Raw genomic sequence first — 24,705 nt, 5'->3', positions numbered from 1 at the left:
TGGCTGGCTGGCTGGCTGCGGTGGTTGGGTTGTCAAGGCAACCAGATCCCAATAATACGTGGCCCGCATGCAGCAGCGAGAGCCAGAAAAAGAACAGCCCACACCGGTCACCATGGAAACACACCTCCTCTGGGCTGCATCCGCCACTCATCCATCCTTAGACACATCTCCCTCTCTCTCTCTCGCCTTGTCTCTCTCCCTCCCTCCCTCTCTTTCCTATGATGTAATGTGCTTGTAGGTGGAAGTTTGTGTGTTCAAAACAAATACGCAAACCACTGAATAAACATGAGTGTATTAAATGTAGGACACCTGGATGTGTGTGTGGTGTGTGTGTGTGTGTGTGTGTGTGTGTGTGTGTGTGTGTGTGTGTGTGTGTGTGTGTGTGTGTGTGTGTGTGTGTCTGTCTGTGTGTCTGTCTGTGTGTCTGTGTGTCTGTGTGTTGTGTTGTGGTGTGGTGTGAATGTGTGTGTATGTGTGTGCGCGTACGTACCTCTGTGTGTGTGAGGGTCATCTCCCTGACCAGAAAGGCAGAGTTGCCCTCTTCAGTGTGGCACGTTACTGTAAACCCCCCATAGGTGGCGCTGCTGTCTGGGTTTGGCCAGTACTGATGGCACTTCACCTACAAACACAAGCAGCCTGATTAGACTGACATAAGACATCCTCTCACACTTACTTCAACATTGACCAATGTTTTGCACATAGAGTATAATCTCCACTAGTTTATTTGTGCTGGGTCGTCTTTTTTACAATTATTATTTACTAAAATATCGTCGCTGTCGGGCAGAAACTTCATAACTCCATATTTTAAATTAACGCCCTAATTGATCATACTACAGCGTAGCGACACGTTTCGAGCTTGTAGATCTGCTGCTTTTGCCGTTTTTGAATTTGAATCTTGAAAAGTAACAGTTTAGGACATATGAGGTTTCCACCCGACAGAGACGATATCTAATTGGTTTGTGCAACAAGCAACTATTAGTGTGATTAAAGGAGAAATCCGGTCATTTTAAGTGTTATGTTTGATGTGTGTCAAATCACTTACCAACGTATAAATGAAAATCGCGTAAATCCACAGAGCCCCCTATCGACCCCCACCGTTGTCATTGTAGGAGGATATAGAATAGCCCAAATTCGCCTATTTTAACCAATGCAAAGTCTGTTTTTTTGCTTCTAGTACTCATTGTTGAGTCCCATGATAATGTAACAGGCGCTAAAACTCCCGACAAGCTAACGGCTAATAACAAACGAGCTAACGCTGGGGCTGCTTATCTCTCTGAATGGCAGCCCCAGGTTGCCAGGTCGGGAGAGAAACCAGCAACCAGCATTAGCTCGTTCTGTTATTAGCCGTTAGCTTGTCGGGAGTTTTAGCGCCTGTTACATTATCATGGGACTCAACAATGAGTACTAGAAGCAAAAAAACAGACTTTGCATTGGTTAAAATAGGCGAATTTGGGCTATTCTATATCCTCCTACAATGACAACGGTGGGGGTCGATAGGGGGCTCTGTGGATTTACGCGATTTTCATTTATACGTTGGTAAGTGATTTGACACACATCAAACATAACACTTAAAATGACCGGATTTCTCCTTTAAGAATTCCACTTCTTTGCCACAGTCTGCTACTACGTACTGTACATCCAGGATGCTAAAAAACAGAAGGACAAAGAATATTACATGTGAAACACTTTCTATCTAGTTTGGGAAACAGTGGGTCGGGACCCATGTTTGGGTCGTGGACCCATTTTTATGGGTTGTCAGTAATTATCCCTTTTTCCCCCGGTTTCCTACATTTAAAAAAACGTTTTTTCAAAAGATTAAAAAAAGTTTAAACAAAAACCTTTTCATTTATTAAAACATTCATTTCTTTTTATTTTACATTATAATATTTTTTTATCCATTTAAACCGGGAAAGTTTTCATTTTAGCGTTGGCTAATCCAACATAGCAGATCTACAAGCTTGTACAAGTGTTAGATGTTTTTTTTTATAATTTAAAATAATTATTTTTAACACAAATCTTCTCTTCTTTGAGACTGATTTAGAATGCATTGTAGAATGGGCGAGTTAAGGAAGGTGAGTGTCACTACATACCCGTCCCCTCTCCACCTGCGTGGTCAACATGACCACCATAGAGGACCCCTGCTCCCACGTCATCTGCCAGAAGTCAGGGCAGGTCTGGGGCAGAGGACCTTGGCACGCTATGTAGCGGTTTATCAGGCTGGAGGCTGGGATCTCCATCTACAGAGAGAGAGAGAGGTAGAGAGAGAATGATAGAGAGAGAGGTAGAGAGAGAATGATAGATAGGAGAGGACAACAAAGAGGGAATAGAAGCTGATATATTAGAACCTGCAGAAAAAGGTCCTACAAGGACCTCTCCCTGCATCACCTTTCGGATCCTTTTACAATCGACAGGCGCTGCTGATTGAATGTCCAACTGCACTACGCTTTATAGACCAACGACTGTTGGGTCTATAAAGCTTTGAATGGTTTAGGGCCAAAATACATTTCTGATGTTGTACGATATCATGAATCATCCAGACCTCTTAGGTCATCTGGGAAAGGTCTGCTTTCTGTCACTAAAACCAAAAATAAACGTCGGGAAGGAGCATTTCGGTTTTATGCACCACATTATCTGGAACAAACTCCTAGAAAACCGCAGGTCTGATGCCACTCTTATTTCTTTTAAAACACAACTTTAAAACACAACTAAAGACCTGTCTGTTTGCTGCTGCCTTTGATTGAGGTACTTTTCATTTCTTTTTCTTGTTGCTTCTGCACTGTAACTTTTTTTTTAATTATTGCATAATTGTGTTTCCTTTGCTTGATGTTCTGTGTAAAGCACACCAAACTATCGGTTCACAATGTTGGGTTCTGAGACCACCAGGGGTCCCGTTATGGGTCTGTAACTCTGAGAGTGTACAAATGGAACAAAATGGACCCTATTTGTTCCGTTTGTACACTCTCAGAGTTAAAAACGAGGTCTCAGACATGGAAACATTTATTATAATTTATTTTGTATAACATGGGGTTTGTGGCCTAATGAATATCAAATTGGTGGGTCCTTGAAATGAAAAGCGTTTGAGAATGTGTGTGAGTGTGTGTTCAAGTTCATCCGTTTCAGCGTTTTGTTGTGAATCATTTAAGTTTGTACCGAACGTATTGACAGAGATTTGGGAAGAGAAGAAAGAGTCGGAGAGGAAGAAGAGAGGGGATACTCACATTGATGTAATTTGCATTGATGTAGTCATCTGCGTTTTTCAGAATGACCCGTGTGGCATCATCTAGGAACAGAGACAGAGACAGAGAGAGAGAGAGAGAGAGAGAGAGAAATTACCACCGGAACACATCAGCTGTCAGGAAAACTATACAGCCATTTGTTTTTGTTAGCCTGTGCAGTACAGTGATGAAGTTAGAGTAAAGTAGCATTTATTTCTAGAGCACATTTATACACACACCGTAATTCCTAATTTGTAGAGCCAGACAGATGACATCGTTATCTGCAATTATGACGCCAATGTGACCTGATTTTTAACCACTTTAAATCCCACCGTCTCTATTTTTGGCATGTCGGAACGCAGTGACACATACATTTACCGTAAGTATAAATCTGGCTTTAACTGCCCAAAGTGCTGTTAAAAAAGGACATTAAAATAAAAATGTGTGAACATACATGGAGAGATGTCTCGGTAGCGGTTTTTGGAAACGTTCTGAGGTAATTTGGCACACAGCATGGTCATCCCCGGCCTCTTCCTATACAGTTGCTGTGAGGGCGAAAAAACAAACAAACACAAAAACAAATGGATAAAACGGGCAATGTAAGAAGTCATCATTGAAGTTGATCATAAATGCTCTGACCGGTTGATTCAGTTTCAAAATTAAATCCGTATCATGGAAATCTCTATTACAATACTGTAATTTTTTTTCTTCAGAAATTCAAACTGCAGTTTGCGCTCCATAAAACAAAGAGACGAACTGAAACTGACACTGGAATGTTTAAGCAACATGAGAGGCAATCATATTAACCCAACACTAGGCATGTATAGATTCACTCAACTCACGATACGAATCGAATCACAAAACTAGGTTCACGATACGATTTGTCACTATTTTTTAAACACAAAATTATTCTACAGACACATGACAGAAATATCTTTTTATGTTTTTTTTAACGTTTTTATTTCTCTCACACAAATCCAGTATTTTTTTCTCTTTTTTTTTTTTTTTTTTTTTACAATACTGTGTTTTCTCTTTTCAATACAGTAGCAAATTACTAAAAACCTTTTTTTCATCAATTCTCTAAAAAATATCCTGTATTTTCTTCTCTTTTTTTTACGAGCCCTCTGCTGTTTGCATCGCGATACATTTTCTATTAAATCGATTTAAATTGTCACCAGTTTGAATCGATGTGTGTGTGTGTGTGTGTGTGTGTGTGTGTGTGTGTGTGTGTGTGTGTGTGTGTGTGTGTGTGTGTGTGTGTGTTTGATGCAGTGCATGCACACATACTCGTCCATGTGAATGTGAATGAATGTGCGTACAGTCAGTCTGTGTGTTTGTGTGTTAACCGATTAAACCCCAGCATCCATAAATCCGTGTGGGGAAAGCGTTCGCTGAAAATAGCATGACGCGTTGTGTGAGCTTGTCGATCGTCTATTTTCAGCGAAAGCTTTCACCACAATAACAGAAAATACACTAGCATAGAGCCCTGAGGGACTCCGCTCAACCAAATGGGGTTTAAGTGGTTAAGCTGTAATCTTCCAATGAGCAAAGTGAAAGGAGTCTGAGAAGGCATGCGATGTCCTATAAAACCACCTTCCCTCTATGATGCTGATTGCATGTCCACACACACAGTCTCACACAGTCTCACACAGTCTCACACACACACACACACACACACACACACACACACACACACACACACACACACACACACACACACACACACACACACACAGTATTCATGAGAACTAGTCTAATCCAGTGGTGGATGAAAGTAACTAAGCACATTTACTTAAGTACAGTACAATTTTTAGGTATTTGTACTTTACTTTAGGTATTTCCTTTTACTTCTACTCCACTACATCTCGGATCCAAATATTGTACTTTTGCACCACTCCATTTATTTGAAAACCTTTAGTTACTAGTTAATTTGTATTTTCAAAAGATTTTCATACATTTGAACACTTGAAATGGGATATTCTTCTTAATGAGTATTTTTAATTTTGGTACTTAAATACATTTTGATGCGAATACTTTTGTACTTTCACTCAAGTAAATTTCTAATTCCGGACTCTTGTAACAGAGTATTTCTATATTGCAGTATTGATACTTTTACTTAAGCAAAGCAATCGAGTACTTTTTCCACCACTGGTCTAATCTTCAACACTAAAAGCATGCGCGCGCGAGCGTGGCAGAGTAGCACTAAAATCCAGCAGAGAGCCGATTCCATGTAAAGCACCACGCCACAAGGCTTCAGGGTGATCCAAGAAACAACAGCTCAGTGCATCATCTCTGCTTGTACCACATCACCAGAGTGGTGCGGGGGTGAGCGAGTTCAGTGCACGTGAGCTCCTCTGATGTGCAGTCATGTCCGCGTTGATCCAGAATGTGTGTCTGCAAGTTGCGTTTGTAATGCGCCCGTAATGTGCTTGCAGTGGTGGAAGAAGTATTCAAAGTAAAAGTATCAATACTGAAATGTAGACTCTATATATATATATACTGTATATATATAAAATCTCACAAGTTGTAAGTTCGGATATTGGATATTTCGGCTTCGGGGTTAGGGTTAAAATGGCAAACAAATTTTAGAAAAACCTTTCATGCAATCGGCATCCATAAATGTTGATGTCCTCACAAGTATAGTAACACAAAGGTCTGTGTGTGTGTGTGTGTGTGTGTGTGTGTGTGTGTGTGTGTGTGTGTGTGTGTGTGTGTGTGTGTGTGTGTGTGTGTGTGTGTGTGTGTTACATTCCTCTCCACTAACTACACAGCAGGACACTCAAAGAGGAAGTAGTTAAGAGTTGTTGATAAAAGACAGGAAGTCCTAGGAATGTGGAACTCTCTCTCTCTCTCTCGCACCGTTTCCATTCCAAAAAACTGTGCCGACAACACAAATGGGTAATTACACTAAATCTTCCGATAGTTCTGTCCGTACTGACCCACAATGCATCAAATACAGTAGATCAATCAGCATTTATTATTTGGGTGCACGTGGGAGCACCTCCACATCCTTACGTGTCCATTTGGTTCCATTTGTACAATCTCAGAGTTAAATTAACACTGAGAATTTTAGAGAGTAGATTGGGATGTGTGTGTGTAGGCCTGTCACAATTATTACATAATCGTCTAATCGCAATTCTTTGCGATAATCGCAATTATTTAGCATGATCGTCATAGTCGTTTCCATGTTAAATGTTCATATGTTTTAAAATATTAAAGAAAAGGCAGAAATAGCCGATTTACAAGCTTACAACGCGTCACAGAGTGATGCGTTGTATTAACTATTTTTACTTTTTTTTTTAAGTATAAAATTATTAAATGTTTATTTGTATATTTAAGTTATTTGTCATATCTGACCTGTGCATTTTTTGTTTTACAAAGCCTAAAAGGCAAACCTTTTTTTAATAAACTTTTAAACATATGATCCAATGTTCAATGCCCCCCCCCCCTCAAAAAACACAATTAAATCGTTAATCGCAATTATTTGTATGACAATTAATCGTCAAATACAATTTCGTAATCGTAACACAGCCCTATGTTGTGTGTGTGTGTGTGTGTGTGTGTGTGTGTGTGTGTGTGTGTGTGTGTGTGTGTGTGTGTTTCTGCTCAATAATACTCACATCAAACTGTGCCAGTATGGCTCCGCTTAGCAGGCCTTCCCTCAGCGACACCATGGAGTCCCTCCAGGCGTGCTGGTCCAGCTGGGCCGGGTCCTGGGGCGACTTCTCTGGGATGTACTGGAAGTCTGGTTCAGAGTCGGCCTTCTCCTCCACCACGTCATAGATAGCTGCGGTGGAAAGAGGAAACATTTCACTAACCCATTAAGACCTGGTGAGGCCTACATTCTACAAAATGCCTTCTGATGCAAATCAGTGGTTCTCAAATTTTGTCGTGCCAAGGGCATTTTAATATATCATGCAATCTTATGTCTCATCTCATGTTCTTTACTATAAGACGGAATCAAACATCAATCCCTGTTTGCCCCACTTAAGATACTAAGAAGGTCTTTCATGAACTTTGATCTCATTCCTCTGAAATGCTTTGCCTCTCCCTTTTCATACATAATACACAGTCAAATCCATAGTGTTCATGTAACTCTGAGAGCAGCAAGTCCATTTGGTCCCATTTGTACATCCTTGGAGTTAAAGTAACATTGATTTGAAAATAACTGGGATAAACAGAATGCAGGAATAGGTTTATGCACATTCAAACCATTAGAATGCAATATGTACCACTCTTAGTTAGCAGCAACTTCACAACTATAAACCAACAGTGTGACTTGACCAGAACGTAGTTCAGTTATTCATTCTGCAATAGCCCGTTAAAAGCAGAAAAAAAGGGTATAAGGGGACTGGCGTGTCCTGGCTATCTTTGGCACAAATTAAACTAGTCCAAGAATGTGGGGTGCACACTGTAGTACTGTAGCTGCCTGTTTAGCCCATTACAACCGGGAAAGCATCCGTGTCATTTTATATTTTTGTGTTGGGTATAAAAAAAATAGCAAATATACAAGCTCACAGGCGAGCTTGTAGATCTTTTTTTTTTTTTCGTGAAAATGCGTGCAAATCTTTGAATATCAAAAACTTTAAAGGGGACATTTGTGTTCCTTGCTTCTGGGGGTCATATTTTGAGATGGGGGTCGGTGGCCAAATACATATAATTTTGGGGGTCCTTGACATGAGTTTGAGGACCACTAGTATAGCAAGATACGTTTTTCAGAAAACTTAACTTGTCTTTAGAAGACATTTTGTAGAATCGACCTCAGGTCGTAATGGGTTAATGGGTTAGAGCACTGGCAACTTAATCACAGTGTCCTCTGTTAGATTTATAGCAGGAGACTTCTGTTGCATCATGTCATGCCCCCCTTTCTACCCTTGGTTTCCTGTCTCTCTAATCTCAACTGTCCAAATAAAAGCAAAAATAACTCAAAAGAACCTAGCAAAAAAAAAAACGGTCCAATCACGCTGAGTGAATCTGACCAATGGGGTTGACGCATTAATAAGTCGGACCAACAGCGTGAGTTCCCTCCCTGTTTCGGACCAATGTGAACAACAACTCACCGTTTGGCCTGACCAATAGGATGAGCTCTCCAGAGTGGCTCTCACAGCTGGCCTTAATGAACATGACCACCTGGTCATGGGTGTGGTCAGAGATGTCCCGCCCGTTAATCAACACCACCTGGTCACCCTCGTTAAGGCGAGGCACACACAGGTCAGCCTGCAAGGGGAGGGGAGAGAGACAGACAGAGAGAGGGATGGAAGGAGGAGAGAGAGAGAGAAAGAGAGGCAAAGTGCATGGAGAGGGACGTTAAGGGAGAGATACAGGAAGTGATGGGAGGAAAGTGAAACAGCAGAAAAGGAGAGAAAGTGGGGAGTTAATAATACAAATATATAGTTGCTGTCGGGCAGAAACCTATCAACATATTTTAACCTTTTGTGTTTTTTCTTAAATTAATGCCCTACGTGATCATACTACAGTGTCAGACAAAAGCATCGAAAGTAGCAGATCCACAAGCTCAAAACAAGTCGCTTCACACCACGTTTCGAGCTTGTAGATCTGGTACTTTTGAATTTGAATCCTGAAAAGTAACAGTTTTGTTTTTTGGACATTTCCACCCGACAAACGATATCTCTCTGTGTGTGTGTGTGTGTGTGTGTGTGTGTGTGTGTGTGTGTGTGTGTGTGTGTGTGAGAGAGAGAGTCTGTTTTCAGCTTACCGATGTTCCAGGGGCCACTCGAGACACAATGATGGGCATCTTTTGGTCCGCACCCCCCTGTAGGCACATAGACAAACATCATGGAGGTGAGATGGATGTGTGCCAGCCTAGCGTCATGTTTCAGTGTGCAGGCAGGGAGTGGCACTGCTCTCGGGACTCCCTCTTTCTTTGGTGTTTCGCCCAGGTGGGCGTGGTTATAAGCCTAAACCTAACCTCCCAGAAATTATGGCGTAACCCAGTGGTTCTCAAACTAGTGAAAATAGCCGATCTACAAGCTCACTACGAGCTGGTAGATCTTCTATTTTCACTACTTATTAAAAAAAAACTTTATGTATCTTTAATGGAATTGAGATTTTTTAATGAATAATTTTGAGGAGAAAAAAAAAATGAAAAAAAAATGGGTCCGACCGACTGTTTGCCCACTGTCCCGATGCACTGTTTGGGAAAAACTGCCTTAATCTAACCTCAAAACCACGCCCACGAAACACCTGGGAAAGAGAGAGTCCACACTGCACTCACCTTCACGTTGAAGCCGAAGCGGCCGTGCTCATCGGGCTTCATCTTGATCAGGACCAGATTATCATGAGGAACGACTCCGTTTAGCTGCATGCAGGACACACACACACACACATAGACATACACACATACACGCCAGTCAATAACAATGTTGAGGGGTTGCACAACGATGCTGCACAGCCCAATAGAGTAGAGAGCAGCTCTACAGTTACGGCTGCAACTATCGATACAATCATCTTAACAAAATACATGTATTTATGGAAATTCTTAGTTTATTCGTTTTATTTATGAAATACTTTTGGAAAATGTTTTTGTTGTGATCTTTGTTTAAACTTTTTTCTTATTATCTTTTGATATATATAACTATATATATATTTTTTTATGTAGAAAACAGAAAGATTTTGACATTTACTCGCGATCCATACAAATTGGCGACTCACACATGGGTCCCGACCCAGTGTTTGGGAAACAGTGAGTTAGACTCACCGTGGTCTTGTCTGCGTTGACGGGGACGTCGTACATCTCGTTGAGGTGGTTGTCCAGCAGACTCTGCTGGGAGTGGGCCTGGATGATCTGACTCAGGGTCTTCCTGCTCAGCTGCTTGGGGGGCAGCGCTGGAGGCAGGCCATCTATACCCTCTGGAGACCTGAGAGAGAGACAGACAGACAGAGACACAGAGAGAGAGAGAGAGAGAGAGAGCGAGCGAGCGAGCGAGCGAGAGAGAGAGAGAGCGAGAGAGAGACAGACAAGAGAGAGAGAAGCGGACGAGGTGAGAGTTGTTTTGAATTATTACAGCACATACTGTATGTTCCTGAGATGTAAGCTATACATTTCTTGTAAGGAGAGAGAGAGAGAGAGGTCCTAACCAGGTGCTCAATGGAGATACAATTTGAGTTCAAAACGTAGATTGGTGCTTCTAGGATCAACGGGAACCAAAACTTGAATAAGAGAAAAGCTCGGATCTTTTCTATATATATACATTTTTGAGGTATTTATTTTGTTGGTCGGTTTGCCTGGTAATATTATGTGTAAACACTAACTGAGATGCCAATAAACTCATTGCAGAGATGGAAAGAGACAGAAACATCTCATATTCACACACACACACACACACACACACACACACACACACACACACACACACACACACACACACACACACACACACACACACACACACACACACACACACACACACACACACACACACACACACACACACAGATTAGGTTAACAGACTGTCTCAAGGTCCTTCAGTTTAACGGTGGAAAAGGGTGGGGGGCAGCGGACAGAGAAAATGGAAGAAAGATGAGAGAGAGAAAATGAAAATAATATTGTAACATCATTACTTCCAATAACTTTACCCCAATACCAGGTTTCAGGAGGGAGAATGACTGTGTGTGTGTGTGTGTGTGTGTGTGTGTGTGTGTGTGTGTGTGTGTGTGTGTGTGTGTGTGTGTGTGTGGACTACTGCAACTCCTGGACTACTGCAACTCCCTCCTTGCTGGTGCTCCGGCATCAGCCATCAGACCTCTGGAGCTTGTTCAGAAAGCTGCGGCTCGTCTGGTGTTCAACCGCCCCAAGTTCTCCCACACAACTATCCTTCTCCGTTCTCTGCACTGGCTCCCCGTAGCAGCTCGCATTCAGTTTAAAACCCTGGTGCTAGCCTATAGAGCAGTGAAAGGAACAGCTCCTTCTTACCTCCGAGTTTTGGTCAATGCCCACACCCCTGCCCGACCACTCCGGTCTGCCACCTCGGGGCGACTGACTCCCTCGCCACTCAACGGTCCTTCTGGTCGATCGACACGGTCACGACTTTTTTCTGTTCTGGCCCCACAGTGGTGGAATGAACTTCCCACTGAAGTCAGGACAGCAGAGTCACTGCCCATCTTTCGCCGCAGGCTGAAAACCCACCTCTTCAGGAAACACTATCCTTCCTCTTTGCCTGGCCTACTTGTTGTTAACTAGTTGTACGAACTCTTGTTTTATTTTTGTATTGTTTTATTGGATCTTGTTTAGTCGATACACTTATTTGTTTTAGCTCGTGCTCATTTGATTTTGCCATTTTTGTCTCATCTGTTTAAGAAAGTAGGTAGCTGATATATTGCACTTTTACCTTAGCGCTAGGTATACTCTTGGTTGCTTGTTTTAGCAGGAAATGTACTTAAAACTTCTGGTGATTAGTAGTTTTCATTCCCTACCTATGTTGAATACACTTATTGTAAGTCGCTTTGGATAAAAGCGTCTGCTAAATGACTGTAATGTAATGTAATGTAATGTAATGTAATGTAATGTGTGTGTGTGTGTGTGTGTGTGTGTGTGTGTCTGTTGACATTACATGGTTTGTCAGGTATGGCTTTCAGTCGCAGCATGGCTGTGCCTCCGGGGAGGAGGTGGAGGGATGAAAGACAGTCATTCTAGTGTGTGTGTGCACGTGTGTGTGTGTGTGTGTGTGTGTGTGTGTGTGTGTGTGTGTGTGTGTGTGTGTGTGTGTGTGTGTGTGTGTGTGTGTGTGTGTTGTGTCTACGATGTGCACAGGTACAGTACTGTGTGTGTCAAAGCACTCCTCAGGGGAGTGAGCACCAGTCAAACCACATTGCCCTTGTTTGGTCGGCTACTGCTTGGTGCCACTTTGTGCCTTAAACAAACACACGTGCACGCGCAAACATTTACTATGGGTCAGGACGAGGTCATGTTTTCCGTAGGCAGAGGCATACTGTAGCTGTTCTGTCTTGACAGAGCACTACAGATCATGTCACCTGCACAGACTTTCAACACAGCCCGACATGACATACATAAATTAGATTGAGACACAATGAATATTGTCATGTCATCATCGCTTTAGAATGTTACCATACTGTACAGTACATCGTATCTTCCCATATAGCCTACTATCACAGGAGGGTGTTTTGTCGTTGTCAGCTCGATGGCAGATTCACTTATGTTAGTAATTGGGGATTTACTCCCACTTCCAAAAACATTTTAGAGCCTGTGCATGTTGATCTCTTCTTGCACTCATCGTCTCTGTCGGGTGGAAACCTCATATTGTCCAAAAACTGTTACTTTTCAGCATTCAAATTCAAAAACGGCAAAAGTAGCAGTTCAAAACGTGTCGTTTTGCGCCACGTTTTGAGCTTGTGGATCTGCTACCTTAGATGCTTTTGTGTGACGCTGTAGCATGATCAAGTAGGGCATTAATTTACGAAAAATCGCAGTGTTAAAATATGAGATAAGAGGTTTCTGCCCTGCGACGTCATGTAAAGGCCACCTTTAATGACATAGCTGAAGACTGCCTGATACCATGGACTGTTAGAGCTTGATCGATGGCAGAATTTTGGACCCCATGCTGATTTTTGACCGATATTTGGAAAAAAACGTGTTTTCCAAACAGATGATTCAAAAATAGCTGATCTACAAGCTCACAATGCGTCGCTGGAACCATTTTTGTATTTATTTTCGCCTATAACGACATGCCCAAAATAGGGACGCCAGGTTGAAAGTGCTTAAAAATCGAGACACATCAGCTGCATAACTGTAGAGTCCGATGTCAATTAATGGCCGATATCAGTGGTGGAAAAAGTACTCAGCGTTTTTACTTAACACAATGTGTGCCAAAAACGGTCCGGACCGTTTTTGAGAATCCATGCGCCATGTGCCATAAACGGTCCGGACCGTTTTTGGCCCATTTTTTTTTTATACGTGGGGCCCACGTGGGGCGCTCTAACGAAACTTTGGGATCATCCAAGGAGTCTCTGAGAAGGAGAGGCCGGATGTGGATCCATGTCAAAAATCCTTCCGGTCGGCCGCTCCAATGTTAACTCCTTGACTAAAAGCTTAATATCTCGATTTATTTTTAATGTGGTGGAAGTGAGCCGTTTTCGACCGGCGATCACTCTGCAATGGAGGATTGCGTTAGAAATATTATTGTTCCAGGCGTTAGTCGGGACCCTCCGCCGTCACGCACGCACGCTTTGTTTACATGCACTTCCGCGTCGGGGCTTCTACAGCACGAAACGTATCAACGTAAGTGGATGGAAGATATGCAGGCACGTTCGCGATGTGTTGTGTGCTTGTAGATCGGATTGATAGTCTTCACATGTCAGTGTATAATGCTGAGTGAACGGCTTGTCCTAAGTTCTTTTCCCCCCAGCATACATAGCATATGTGTGTGTGTGTGTGTGTGTGTGTGTGTGTGTGTGTGTGTGTGTGTGTGTGTGTGTGTGTGTGTGTCTGTGTGTTGCAGTGTGCGGTCTAGGGAGAAAGAACAGGTGATTATGTCATCTTTTGGCTCTGTGTCAGAGAGATGAACAGACGACTTGGCACTGTGTGTGTGTGGGTGTGTGGGTGTGTGTGTCTGGGTGTGTGGGTGTGCGTGTGCGTGTGTGTGTGTGAGAGGGAGTATGCATCTGTGGGGAAGCTTCATGCTGTAGGTGGCGGAACACAGTAATGTTACTTAACCACCCTGGATTCCAACTGAGAAATGTTCCATCTCACACGGGAGAAAACATACACTATCTGCAGTCTGTTTTGATCCTGTTTCAGATCACTGAGCCAGACCAGAGGGATGCTCAGCTTGGCACAGACTGTGTTAAATCACAAGTACAACATTTTGGATCACTGTCAACAGGCAAACCGGAACCAGAATCAATGTGAAAGAGGGACATTCAACGGCTCCTAGCTGTTGTCTACACAGGATTACATTCTGTGTACCAAGGCACAATGAGTAACGTGTCGATTCACATCGTTTAATAATTCCCTCTTCGACTCTTCAACCTAAGCCTTGGACTTTGTATGCAACCGGAAACTGCATAAATATTTCACTGACATCTTATGAGTGTTGAGTGTAGAGAACTACTGTAGCATACCTTTATTTGCCACGCTTTCCATTCATTTCCTAGGCTTCAGTAACATTATAAAACAGACACACAATCATGCTCCCAATACTTGAGAGGAATGTCACACACTATATAGTCTGATTGAAATTAGACCCAAAAAAGGCGCTAAATCTAAATGAGAAAATCCAACTTCATAGTATTTATTAACGCTTTCATTCTTTTGATGTTTTCATCGTTTCTTCTTTGAGCTTAATTGGTTTTACCAGCTACAACCACACACACACACACACACACACACACACACACACACACACACAACTCCCGGTTCAGCCCTGTGCCGTATAACCCCTCAGCCATGCTACCCCGCCTGTAAACAGTCTTTTAACGGCCTGCTTTTCAAAGGGCTCATCTTTCCATTTAGGCCTGTTAAATGACATGGGCGAGGGTGTGTGAACCATTGGGAAAACCCACAAACACACAGGCAGACGGCTTAAAATCTGCCGCCTCAGCAGCACCACCAGACAGAGTGGCACTACTGCTGACGACTTCAATTAAAACCAAAAATTAAAAGGCTGACTTGTGTGTGTGTGTGTGTGGGGGGGGGGTATTTATGAGGTGGGAGGTTTTAACAGTGGCATCTATTGCTGCACCACCAGGTCAAGAAAGAGCTTATTTGAAAGACTCTTGGTCCTACCCTATCCCTTGCCAGAAATCTGTTATTTTCGGCAAGCGCTGCCGTTCGAAAGTCCACATTTTCATCCCCGCCAGGAGGCCAGAACGGCCGAAGGTGAAGGATTATGTTTTCACCCACTTCTTTACACCTGTAAACCTGTGATGTGACAATAATGTCGATTCTGAGTCTGTCTGTCTGTCTGTCTGTTAGCAGCTAATCTCCGGCACTGCTGTACCAATTCCTTGGATCATGACGCAACTCCAGTGTGCCAGACTTTCAGCCATTTCACGTTTTCTACAAAAAATACTTTTTGCTACTACTCCTACAGATTTAGTCTAGAACTTAAATTGAACATAATTATCTCTGGAGTCATGTGATCAAGATGTATTTTGATATCAGATTAAGCAGATTCCATTCCAATTGGCTATGACTTCCACCTGTGCGCCCTGGGTAGGCAACCCGGCCTGGTGGGGACTTTTCTAGTTAAATCTGTTACAACCCATTAAAACCGGGAAAGCATCCGTGTCATTTTAGATTTGAGCGTTGGCTATTCAAAAATAGCAGATGTACAAGCTCACAGTGCCTCACTTCGTGCCGCGCTGCAAGCTTAACTTGTACATGATCTGCTATTTTTGAAACAAAATTTTAAATTGTGAGAACTACTGATTTAGAAGGCATTTGTAGAATCGGCCTCAGGTCGTAATGGTTAAAGATGATGAATGTAAGCGGAGTGGCATGGAGAGAGAGAGAGAGAGAGAGAGAGAGAGAGAGAGAGAGAGAGAGAGAGAGAGAGAGAGAGAGAGAAAGGGAGAGAGAGAGAGAGAGAGCGAGAGCGAGATTTGGAGCCGAAAATGAGGAAAGGAGAGAAGGAGCAGAATGGCTACTATAATGAGAGAAAACCTCTTTTAGCTTTCACAAAAAGATGCTTTTTATCAGCCCCTGTAGACACATCATCAGCTAACATTGCCTTTGCGGTTTTAATCTCTCCTGAAGAATGTGCAGTCTTTTGTATATGGTATTTTCTTCGGACCATAATTTCTAGATTGACAACAATGTCACTTGTCACTGTCATTTGCTTTGGCAGCAATGAGTACTGAATTATTTCAAGCTGATGAAAGCCACTTGGGGAAAAAAAGAGAAAAAAGCCACAGATCACACAATGTTCTCATTAGGAAATGTCCTATATCGTCGCTGTTGGGTAGAAACCTTGTCCAAAACCATTCTTTATTATTATTGAAAAGTGAAAATAGCCCATCTACAAGGTCACAAGGTTGTGAGCTTGTAGATCGTCTATTTTCACTACTTTTATGCGACACTCTCGTATGATGAAGTAGGGCATTCAATTACGGAAAAACATAAATAGTTTTTATGGAGATATGAGGTTCTGGAGATATGAGGTTCTGGAGATATGAGGTTCTGGAGATATGAGGTTCTGAGATATGAGGTTCTGCCCGACAGCGACAATGTCCAACAGTTACTGCCAGCTAGTGCGAGGACACCATTATAATTTTGCCCACGCTGGTCCTACAATACAAACACAGAAACCTTCAAAACCTTTCATCAGTTGTGGTTTATCTGAGGCCAAGCGTGTCAGGAGCCAGTGCGCTGTCGAGTGTGATTCCGTTGTATTTCAACATGAGCGGGTGTTGTTATCAGTGTGACCTCCAACAGCCTTTCTAAAACACTGGTTTGTTTTAGCGCCAATTGGACATGAATGAGGTAATGGAAGGTCTTTGACCGGGGCATAAATCCAATTAGGCCACAGATTTTATTTTAGGACACGTTTAGGAAATTCTCACGGTTCTACACTCTTGTTTTTTCTGTAAAATACTGAGTGCTAAATTTAAGCCTGCGAGTTTACGGTGCGGGTAACTTTTTACACTCATTGTGGCAATGCTATACAGAGCATGTGAGCGGAGCGAGACGATTTTTAACGTAGCGGGGAGCGGGTTTATAAAAAGGTTGGAGCGCTACCCAGAGCGAGGACCGCCTGCCGCTCCAAGCCGCTCCGGCGGGGGGCCATCCACCACATGTTTGAGCATGCCCGGTCGCACGGACTCAGACACACAGACATCCAGAAGTGCACAGCGCACGTCCTTGATCAAGATTCCCGTTCTGAGCGGAGTGTGGAGCGAGAGGTGCGCAAATCAACGTGAGCGACGAGCGGGAGGGGGGGGGATCAACATGAGCGAATAGCGAGCGTGACAACAGCCCCAGCGTGACAACAGCCCCCTGGGCTGTGAGCGGCATTTCCCCCCGCTCACATGCTCTGATGCTATACTGAAAAGGCATATTTTGTGTGTATGAGTGAGCCTGAGTGTCATATGATGGTGTCGTGCAGGGAAAATAGCCGGTCTAAAGCTCACAGCGCGTCGCTATTTTGAAAATCAACGACAATTTCCGCCTATATTTGACATGCCCAAAATAGGGATGCCAGGGTTAATGTGGTTAAGGCCAATAGTTGATGTCTGTGGTCTGTGGTAATGTGCCGTAGACTGTGGGTTACTGTAGAGCCCACATGTCAATAACAGCATTGGTTCAATAGTCCTTAAAGGGTGACACTACATTACATTTTTTTGTGTGTTCTTGTTTTATTTTCTAAAGTATTTTTACATTTTACATACTTTTAAATGTCAGCAATTACAGCTGTTTTAATACCTTCCTACACGAAATAAAAGAATACAGGCTTTACCAGTTTAAGAGCACAGCTATATTCAAAAAACAAACTCTGTGAATTGAACTCGGAATATGTACTCTCTAAGACTCTAGTTCTAGTTCAATAAAGAGCATTTGTGTGTGTGTGTGTGTGTGTGTGTGTGTGTGTGTGTGTGTGTGTGTGTGTGTGTGTGTGTGTGTGTGTGTGTGTGTGTGCGCGTGTGTGTAACCTGAGTTAACCCATGTCGTTACCACAGTCTGTGGTCTTAACAAACAACAATGTGTGTGTACTGTATGTGCACACAAACACACACACATCTCTTCCTCTATCCAGAAAGGCTGCGGTCGTAACAACATGATCCTCTGCAAACACTATTCATCATCACACAATGACACACTCGCAGTGTCTCTTTCCTTTAATCTGGTATTATTGAGGTTAAGTTATTGTGATAAGTTATAATGTTACAATCGTTTGTTGTAACTGCTAATTATAGGCTAACATTTCTACACATACAATAGACAGTAGAGTATCATATACAGTATTATTATTATTATTTCTTTGGATTTGAACCCACATCCTTTTATTTGTCTCATTCAATCTGCAGTGTTTTGTGTGTGTGTGTGTGTGTGTGTGTGTGTGTGTGTGTGTGTGTGTGTGTGTGTGTGTGTGTGTGTGTGTGTGTGTGTGTGTCCAGTATGGATGAGACTTACGGGGTGGAGTCCAGGCTGATGCTATTGGCCTGCGTGGACGATGCCGACTTGTGATTGGAGGAAAAGACGGGGAGGCTTGGCGAGGCGTGGATCACATGATCGACCAGGTGGCCCACAGACGATGGTCGCATACGCGTGCCCTCTTGTACAAACAGTGAATTCCTGCTCGACACACACACACACACACACACACACACACACACACACAGTTACTCACGCTGACTTTGAAGTCCATATTTTTGGGCATTTAATTTCACTGTACGCCCGTCTTTATAGAACCATCAGCTCTGAAAGGTTCTTCCAGGAATTCAAAATGGTTCCTCTATGGGCATCACTCAGCTGGCACTGTTATCTTTCTGTGTGCACTGGACAGAACAGTGAACTAAAGTATGTTAGCAGGACGATGGCACTCACTGGTTGGGCGTTCCGGGAGGCGAGCGAGTGGGCAGGCTCTGAGTTTCTAGTCTCTCGTCTGATAGGCTGTTCCTGCTGACCGACTCCCAATCGGTCCCGCCCACCAGCTTCCTGACCAACGGCTTGCTGGGAGATCTGCTCAACCGAGGACACAAAACGAAATGAGTGTTTTTTTCAGCTTTCACGTAATTCACACAGTATGTCATTGTTACAGAACGGGTTGAATGCATTGTGGAATAAATTAGCCTTTAGGAACCAATCATCGATACCCAATAAAATCCTCAGTGTTAATTTATCCTTTCGCAACTCTGAGAGTGTACAGATGTACATTTTGATTATTTTTTTGGAATATAGAAAATGTTTGGAAAATGTTCAATAGTGTTTATATTTTGACCAAATATATATCAATTTGGGAGTACTTGGCACAAAATTGCTTGAGAACTGCGGATTTAGAAGGCATTTGTAGAATTGGCCTCACGTCTTAATGGGTTAAGAGTTAAATTAACACTCAGGATTGCATCCAAAACACATGATGCTCACCTGGCAAAGACCCTGTCTTTAATACCCTTATCCTTTCCATACTGCACTGACTGCACCTCCGTCCGACCACTGGGGAGAAACATCACACAACTTTTGTACAGCTACCCCACAAACATCGGTATGTGACATTACAACATTACAAACAGGCGATTCAAAATCTTCTTTTTTTCCATTCATATGAAATTAGGTATTACTTGTTGGGAACAGTTAGTTTTGGAACACCTCATAGAATGAATGTCAATTAAAAACCTGCTACAGAGAAAAACATTTATGTGAAAATAAAGTGATTCACTCTTTTGGTCAAACCCGTCCAAGACTATATTGCATGTGAATGCTTGTGTATACAGTATGCGTATATTTGTGACTTTTGAGACAACATGATGTTATAATTTAATAACGTTAAGTGTTTTCATGAGTGCACCAGCCAACAGTAGAGCCTTCCAGTCAGGGGCTTTGACGTTTCAAAACCACCACCAACATTATTCAACACCAATATCCTCTGATATACAGATAACAAAAGTTTTGTGGCATCGGCAAAATCAAAAATATCTCCCATTGAACTTTTATGAGCGATGGAAGCAAAACACATGGTGAAATACAACAGTGTGGGACAAATACTGACACATCCCCAGAACACAGTGACACATGTCAGCACGCCATGTGACATTCAGCAATCAACACTAACAGCTCACAAACTAAGACATTGGGAATGTCTTTGTTACAGCAAGCTTCGGGTGAACAAGAACAAAGCGATGCAACGAGTGCCCATATTGCATCTAATCCTTTCACTTTAAAAACACATGCTTTGGTGTTCGGAGCGTATGTGCTAAACCGGCGCGTCAGTCAACATCTCAAGGGCAGAGACAGACATCAGAGCGGGCCCGCTGTCGAGTCCACACTCGCATCCTTGCTGCTCAATAATGCATCGTGAGGCCTGTCTCATCTGCCACCATTCACAGGGAGGGAAAAAAGATAACGTTAAAATCGAAGGGAGAGGAGGTAAAAAGAAAAAGGTGCCCGACTGACGCCAGATGTTTAGATCCGATGCCAATCGCAGCGCGGTGCGTTGGGGGCTTTGGCTTGTAGAGGAAACTTTGAGACTTTTGAAAAATAAATTCGCCTACAGTATAATGATATCCCCAAAACAGGGACGCTAGGTTGAAATTGGGGCACATTGGCTTCTTGATGGCCGATACCGATGTTGTCAAAAGCAAAAAAAAAATGGCCGATATATCATTCTGGCTCCAAACCTTGCTTGCTCAATAATGCATGGTGAGGCCTGTCATCTCATGCAAGGCGTTCACAGGGAGGAACAAAAAAAATGATGTTAAAAACCGAGGGAGGGGAGGTAAAAAAAAGACATCTGTGAATCAAAGTTGTCACCACACCAGGCGATGTCACAATGTTGCAAGTGTCTTACTTTTGTAAAGCCCCTCCCTTCCCACCCCCACAAGGTGAGAGCTCAAACGAAAGGTGACGTGTATATCAGCGACAGACGAGAGCTGTTTTGTTTGGGAGAAGAGATTTCAGAGTGCGTGTCGGCGATGTGACTCTCACTGAATAATTGAAAAGAACTCAGGGCTGACTCTGCTACTGCTGCACATGCACAGTGCACTGCACACACACACACACACACACAAACGCATGCACGTGCATGCCTGTGCAGACACACACGCAGACGCAAATGCATGCAGACACAAAAATGTCTGCGTCTCGACAAAAACAAGTTCCCTTTATTTTTTTTAAGGGAAACCATAAATAATTGAGGTGTGGTTTTTCTCTGGGAGGGAAGCACGACAGGAACCAGATAGCATCCCGTCCCTCTAGCTCCCAAACCGCTGACTTCTCATGACCCCGCAAACATTTCGTCTCTGACGGGTGGAAACCTCATTATGTCCAAAACTGTTATTTTTCACAATTCAAATTAAAAAGTAGCAGATCAAGAAAATTAAACCGATCAAGATGCTTTTGATGCTTTTGTGTGACACTGTAGAATGATCAAGTAGGGCGTTCATTTACAAAAGAAACACAAACAGTTACAATATGGAGATAGAGGTTTTCTGCCCGACAACGACGATTTACTCCTGTTGACATTTCACTGAGGCTGTTTGTGTGGAGGGGACAATTTACAATTTAGGCATTTAGCAGACACTCCTATCCAGAGTAGACTGAAAGAACGAGCCCAATCGACGGTCTTGAGGGGCGGAGCCAAACCCAGGCGCTGGATTCCAGCGCCGCTTCCCTCACTCTGATTGGTTAGGAGATAACAAGGTCCTAAGACCAGCGTTCCTGCAAGGTTCTCCCAGGCTTTATTTCTTTTGAAACAAAAAAAAAAGGCATGGGTTTCCGAGGCTAATCCAGAGTGACTTGCAGAGTGTAAGATCGGATCGTCATTCGTCACTGCTGGCAGAAACCTTGTAATCCCAAAACCGTTACTTGTCAGGAAAAGTAAAAAATAACCTGCGTTTCAATGTATCCAATGTAGCTATGATTTAGTCACAAGCTCTTGTTTATCTATCTATACAATTCCAAAAGCGCGCTGTGGGTATGGGACAAGCGTGGGACAAGGGACGACAACCTCAGAGTTGCCAGATTGCGCGCGAGCAACAAGCAAGCAGCTTGCTGCAAACACACAGAGCTGCGCACTGCGCATGCGTGGACGCACTTTCCCTAACCGACTACACGCCACTTCGCGCTTACAAATCCTGGACATGGCAACCCCGGCTAGCCCCGCCCATCAACAAACGCCTACTGGCCGACACGAACCAACACAGCGCGCCCGCCATTGAAAAGACCAGCTCGCTCGCTCCACACAGCTCCTGCACAGTTAACTCCTCAAGGCTCAAATAAGCACACATTTCGAACCAATGTGGTAATATTCTCACACAAACAAGGCCAACTTAGATTTCTGACCATTACAAATGTCAATAGACACGAAGGACACGAGGCAGCGGCCCTGCGGAAATCGCGGCCTAATGCACAAGAATAAGCCTCGGCTGGTAGTGATATCGCCGGCCCGTCGCGCGCTGCCGCCCGCGACGTCACGCGCCATGTAAACAAACAACCAATGTCATTTACAACTAAACGTTGCTCTCAACAATGTTCTTCAACACATTTGAAGTGAGAACTAGACGACGCAAGAACCTATAAGTGAATCCATTTCATCCATGGGCCGTTAGCATGTAGCTAAGCCAAGCCACGGGTAGCATTAGCAGGCGCCTAACACTAACGCTAATGTAAACCAACGCTGCTGTCATCACTCAAACGGCTACGTTAAACATCTTATCAACAACCTGTATGAACGTCAGTGTGGTCAATGTCATCAATGCTAACTAATTAGCCCGTTGAACAGTGTTATTTGGGGGACTTCTGTGGGTTTCTGACTGTGACACAATGTCACGATGTAGCGGACGCAGCTCGCGGGAATCGCGGCCTACTGCGACAGCAGAAGCCTGGGATCATGGTAGTGGCCCTGTCCCCCAATCAACGTGCTTTCAGCACGAACGACAACAACAAATCTACCGGATGTACCATCTCAGAGTGTTATGTAAACACGGAATGAATTGCTTAGCACTTCCGGTGGTTCCTTCACAATAAAGGTTGCAACAAATACACACACCATGCAATTAAATAATTATATGCGTTTCTTAAACTGTAAATTATATTCCTTTTTTAACTGTTTTAACTACTCCTGCAATTACATTTATATGAAATAAATCACAACACCCCCCTATAACATAAAAAAAACGCCCAGTGGTGGAAAAAGTCCTCACATTTTCAACTTACGTAAAAGTATCAATACTGCAATGTAGCAGTACTCTGACACAAGTAAAAGGCCTAAAGTACAAAAGCATTGCCATCAAAATATACTTACAAGTTCCAAAAGTACAAGTACTAAAATGTTTGCAAATAGCAGATCATCAGGCTCACAACGCGTCGCCATGCGTTGTGAAAATAGCAGATCTACAAGCTCACAACTCCTCGCAATGCGTTGTGAAAATAGGGAGATGGAGAGAGAGAGAGAGAGGGACGGAGAGAATACTCAAATACCTTGAGTAAAAATACTTCAGAGTACTCAAAATGAGTAAAAATACTTAACAGTACTGAAAATGAGTAAAAATACTTCCATGTTGAAAAAAAGAGTAAAAATACTTAAAAATTGATAAAAACACTAAAAATACCTAAAAGTTGATAAAAACAGTAAAAAAAACTTAAAATGTTTAAAAATCTGTAAAAAATACTTTAAAGCTAATAAAGTAATTAAAAACACTTTCAAGCAAACACATTGAGTAACAATACTTACCAGTACTTCAAATGAGTAAATACTACTACTACAAATACTCTTTTAGTACCGCCTCTTTCAGTACTGCCTCAATACCAGCTTCAATGCCACCGCCCACACATCAAATAGATTCGTACCAACTGAATGACAGCACACACTCATCAAACAGAGTAGGCACCGCTTACTCACACTGGGTTTGATTTTTCACTGTTTTAACTATTACTGAAATTACATTTATATGAAATAAATCACAACACCCTCCTATAATATTAAAAAAACAGCCGAAGGGGTCCGCCATGTTCCACAGGGGTCCGCCGGCCCCCAGGGGGTCCGGGGACCCCCAGGAAAAAAAGGGGGAAAAAAATCCTTTTTTTTTTTTTTTTTTTTTTTACTTTTGGAAATTTTTGTCCCGCGCTTTTGGTACCCCAAAATAAGCAAACAAACCTAGAGCCCCGTTCGCGGCTAGGGGCCTAGACCTCTAGTACTTTTACATTTTCAAAAGCAAAAATAGCAGATCAATAAGCTTGTAGATCGGTATTTTCTCTGCTTTTTAACGACACTGTGTTACAAGTAGGGCATCCATTTACGTGAATATGACTAGCTGAATAGATCGAAACGTTGACGCAAAAAGAAATGTGCTTTTTCTTTTTTTAATGATAATTTTGCTCGTCTTGCATCTGGGCCACGAATGTGGGTGCACTACCTTCCTCATTCATTTACAAAAGACCACAAAAAACTGGAGATTTCTTCCCGACATATATGCATGTGATTGTCTATCTACTACCTCTCTGCATACACTTGTGAATAGCTGAGTGTGTCTACGCATGTGTCATCTTGTTTGTGTGTGTCATCTTGTGTGTGTGTGTGTGTCTCTCCTACCAGTATCTGAACTTGGAGCCCAGGGTGAAATAGTGTGCAAAGAAGTTCTTCTGAGGCGGTACTGGTCGGTCCAGCCTGAAGAAGGTGTGGTGCTCCACACACGCCTTCCATAGGTTCTTACAGGCCCTGTAGTTCACCATGTTGAAGCCCAGCAATGTCTCTCTGGTCTCACTCTAAAATGGAGGGATATAGATTGAGGGGGAGAGAGAGAGAGAGAGAGAGAGAGAGAGAGAGAGAGAGAGAGAGACAGACAAAGACAGAGAAAGAGA

At 42.9% G+C, this 24,705-nt stretch overlaps 1 protein-coding gene across 1 annotated transcript in view; it reads right to left on the bottom strand.

The window, feature by feature from the left end:
* Nucleotides 1-24,705, bottom strand: part of LOC311065249 (tyrosine-protein phosphatase non-receptor type 4-like) — a 35,757-nt gene that overhangs the window by 5,269 nt on the left and 5,783 nt on the right. The window contains exons 3-15 of the mRNA XM_084085490.1: nt 24,437-24,609; nt 19,276-19,344; nt 18,736-18,870; nt 18,322-18,483; nt 9,934-10,093; nt 9,451-9,534; nt 8,932-8,988; nt 8,276-8,432; nt 6,836-7,002; nt 3,670-3,760; nt 3,219-3,280; nt 2,091-2,237; nt 491-619 (exon numbers count right to left, since the gene is read on the bottom strand). Of these exons, the coding sequence (XP_083941616.1) occupies nt 491-619; nt 2,091-2,237; nt 3,219-3,280; nt 3,670-3,760; nt 6,836-7,002; nt 8,276-8,432; nt 8,932-8,988; nt 9,451-9,534; nt 9,934-10,093; nt 18,322-18,483; nt 18,736-18,870; nt 19,276-19,344; nt 24,437-24,576 (1,560 nt within the window). The 5' untranslated portion in view covers nt 24,577-24,609. The remainder of the gene's footprint in view (nt 1-490; nt 620-2,090; nt 2,238-3,218; nt 3,281-3,669; nt 3,761-6,835; nt 7,003-8,275; nt 8,433-8,931; nt 8,989-9,450; nt 9,535-9,933; nt 10,094-18,321; nt 18,484-18,735; nt 18,871-19,275; nt 19,345-24,436; nt 24,610-24,705) is intronic.

Source organism: Gymnoscopelus microlampas, assembly GCF_963454915.1.
Source record: "Gymnoscopelus microlampas genome assembly, chromosome: 17".
Taxonomy (NCBI): Eukaryota; Metazoa; Chordata; class Actinopteri; order Myctophiformes; family Myctophidae; genus Gymnoscopelus; species Gymnoscopelus microlampas.
This window is presented reverse-complemented; position numbering and strand designations above follow the sequence as displayed.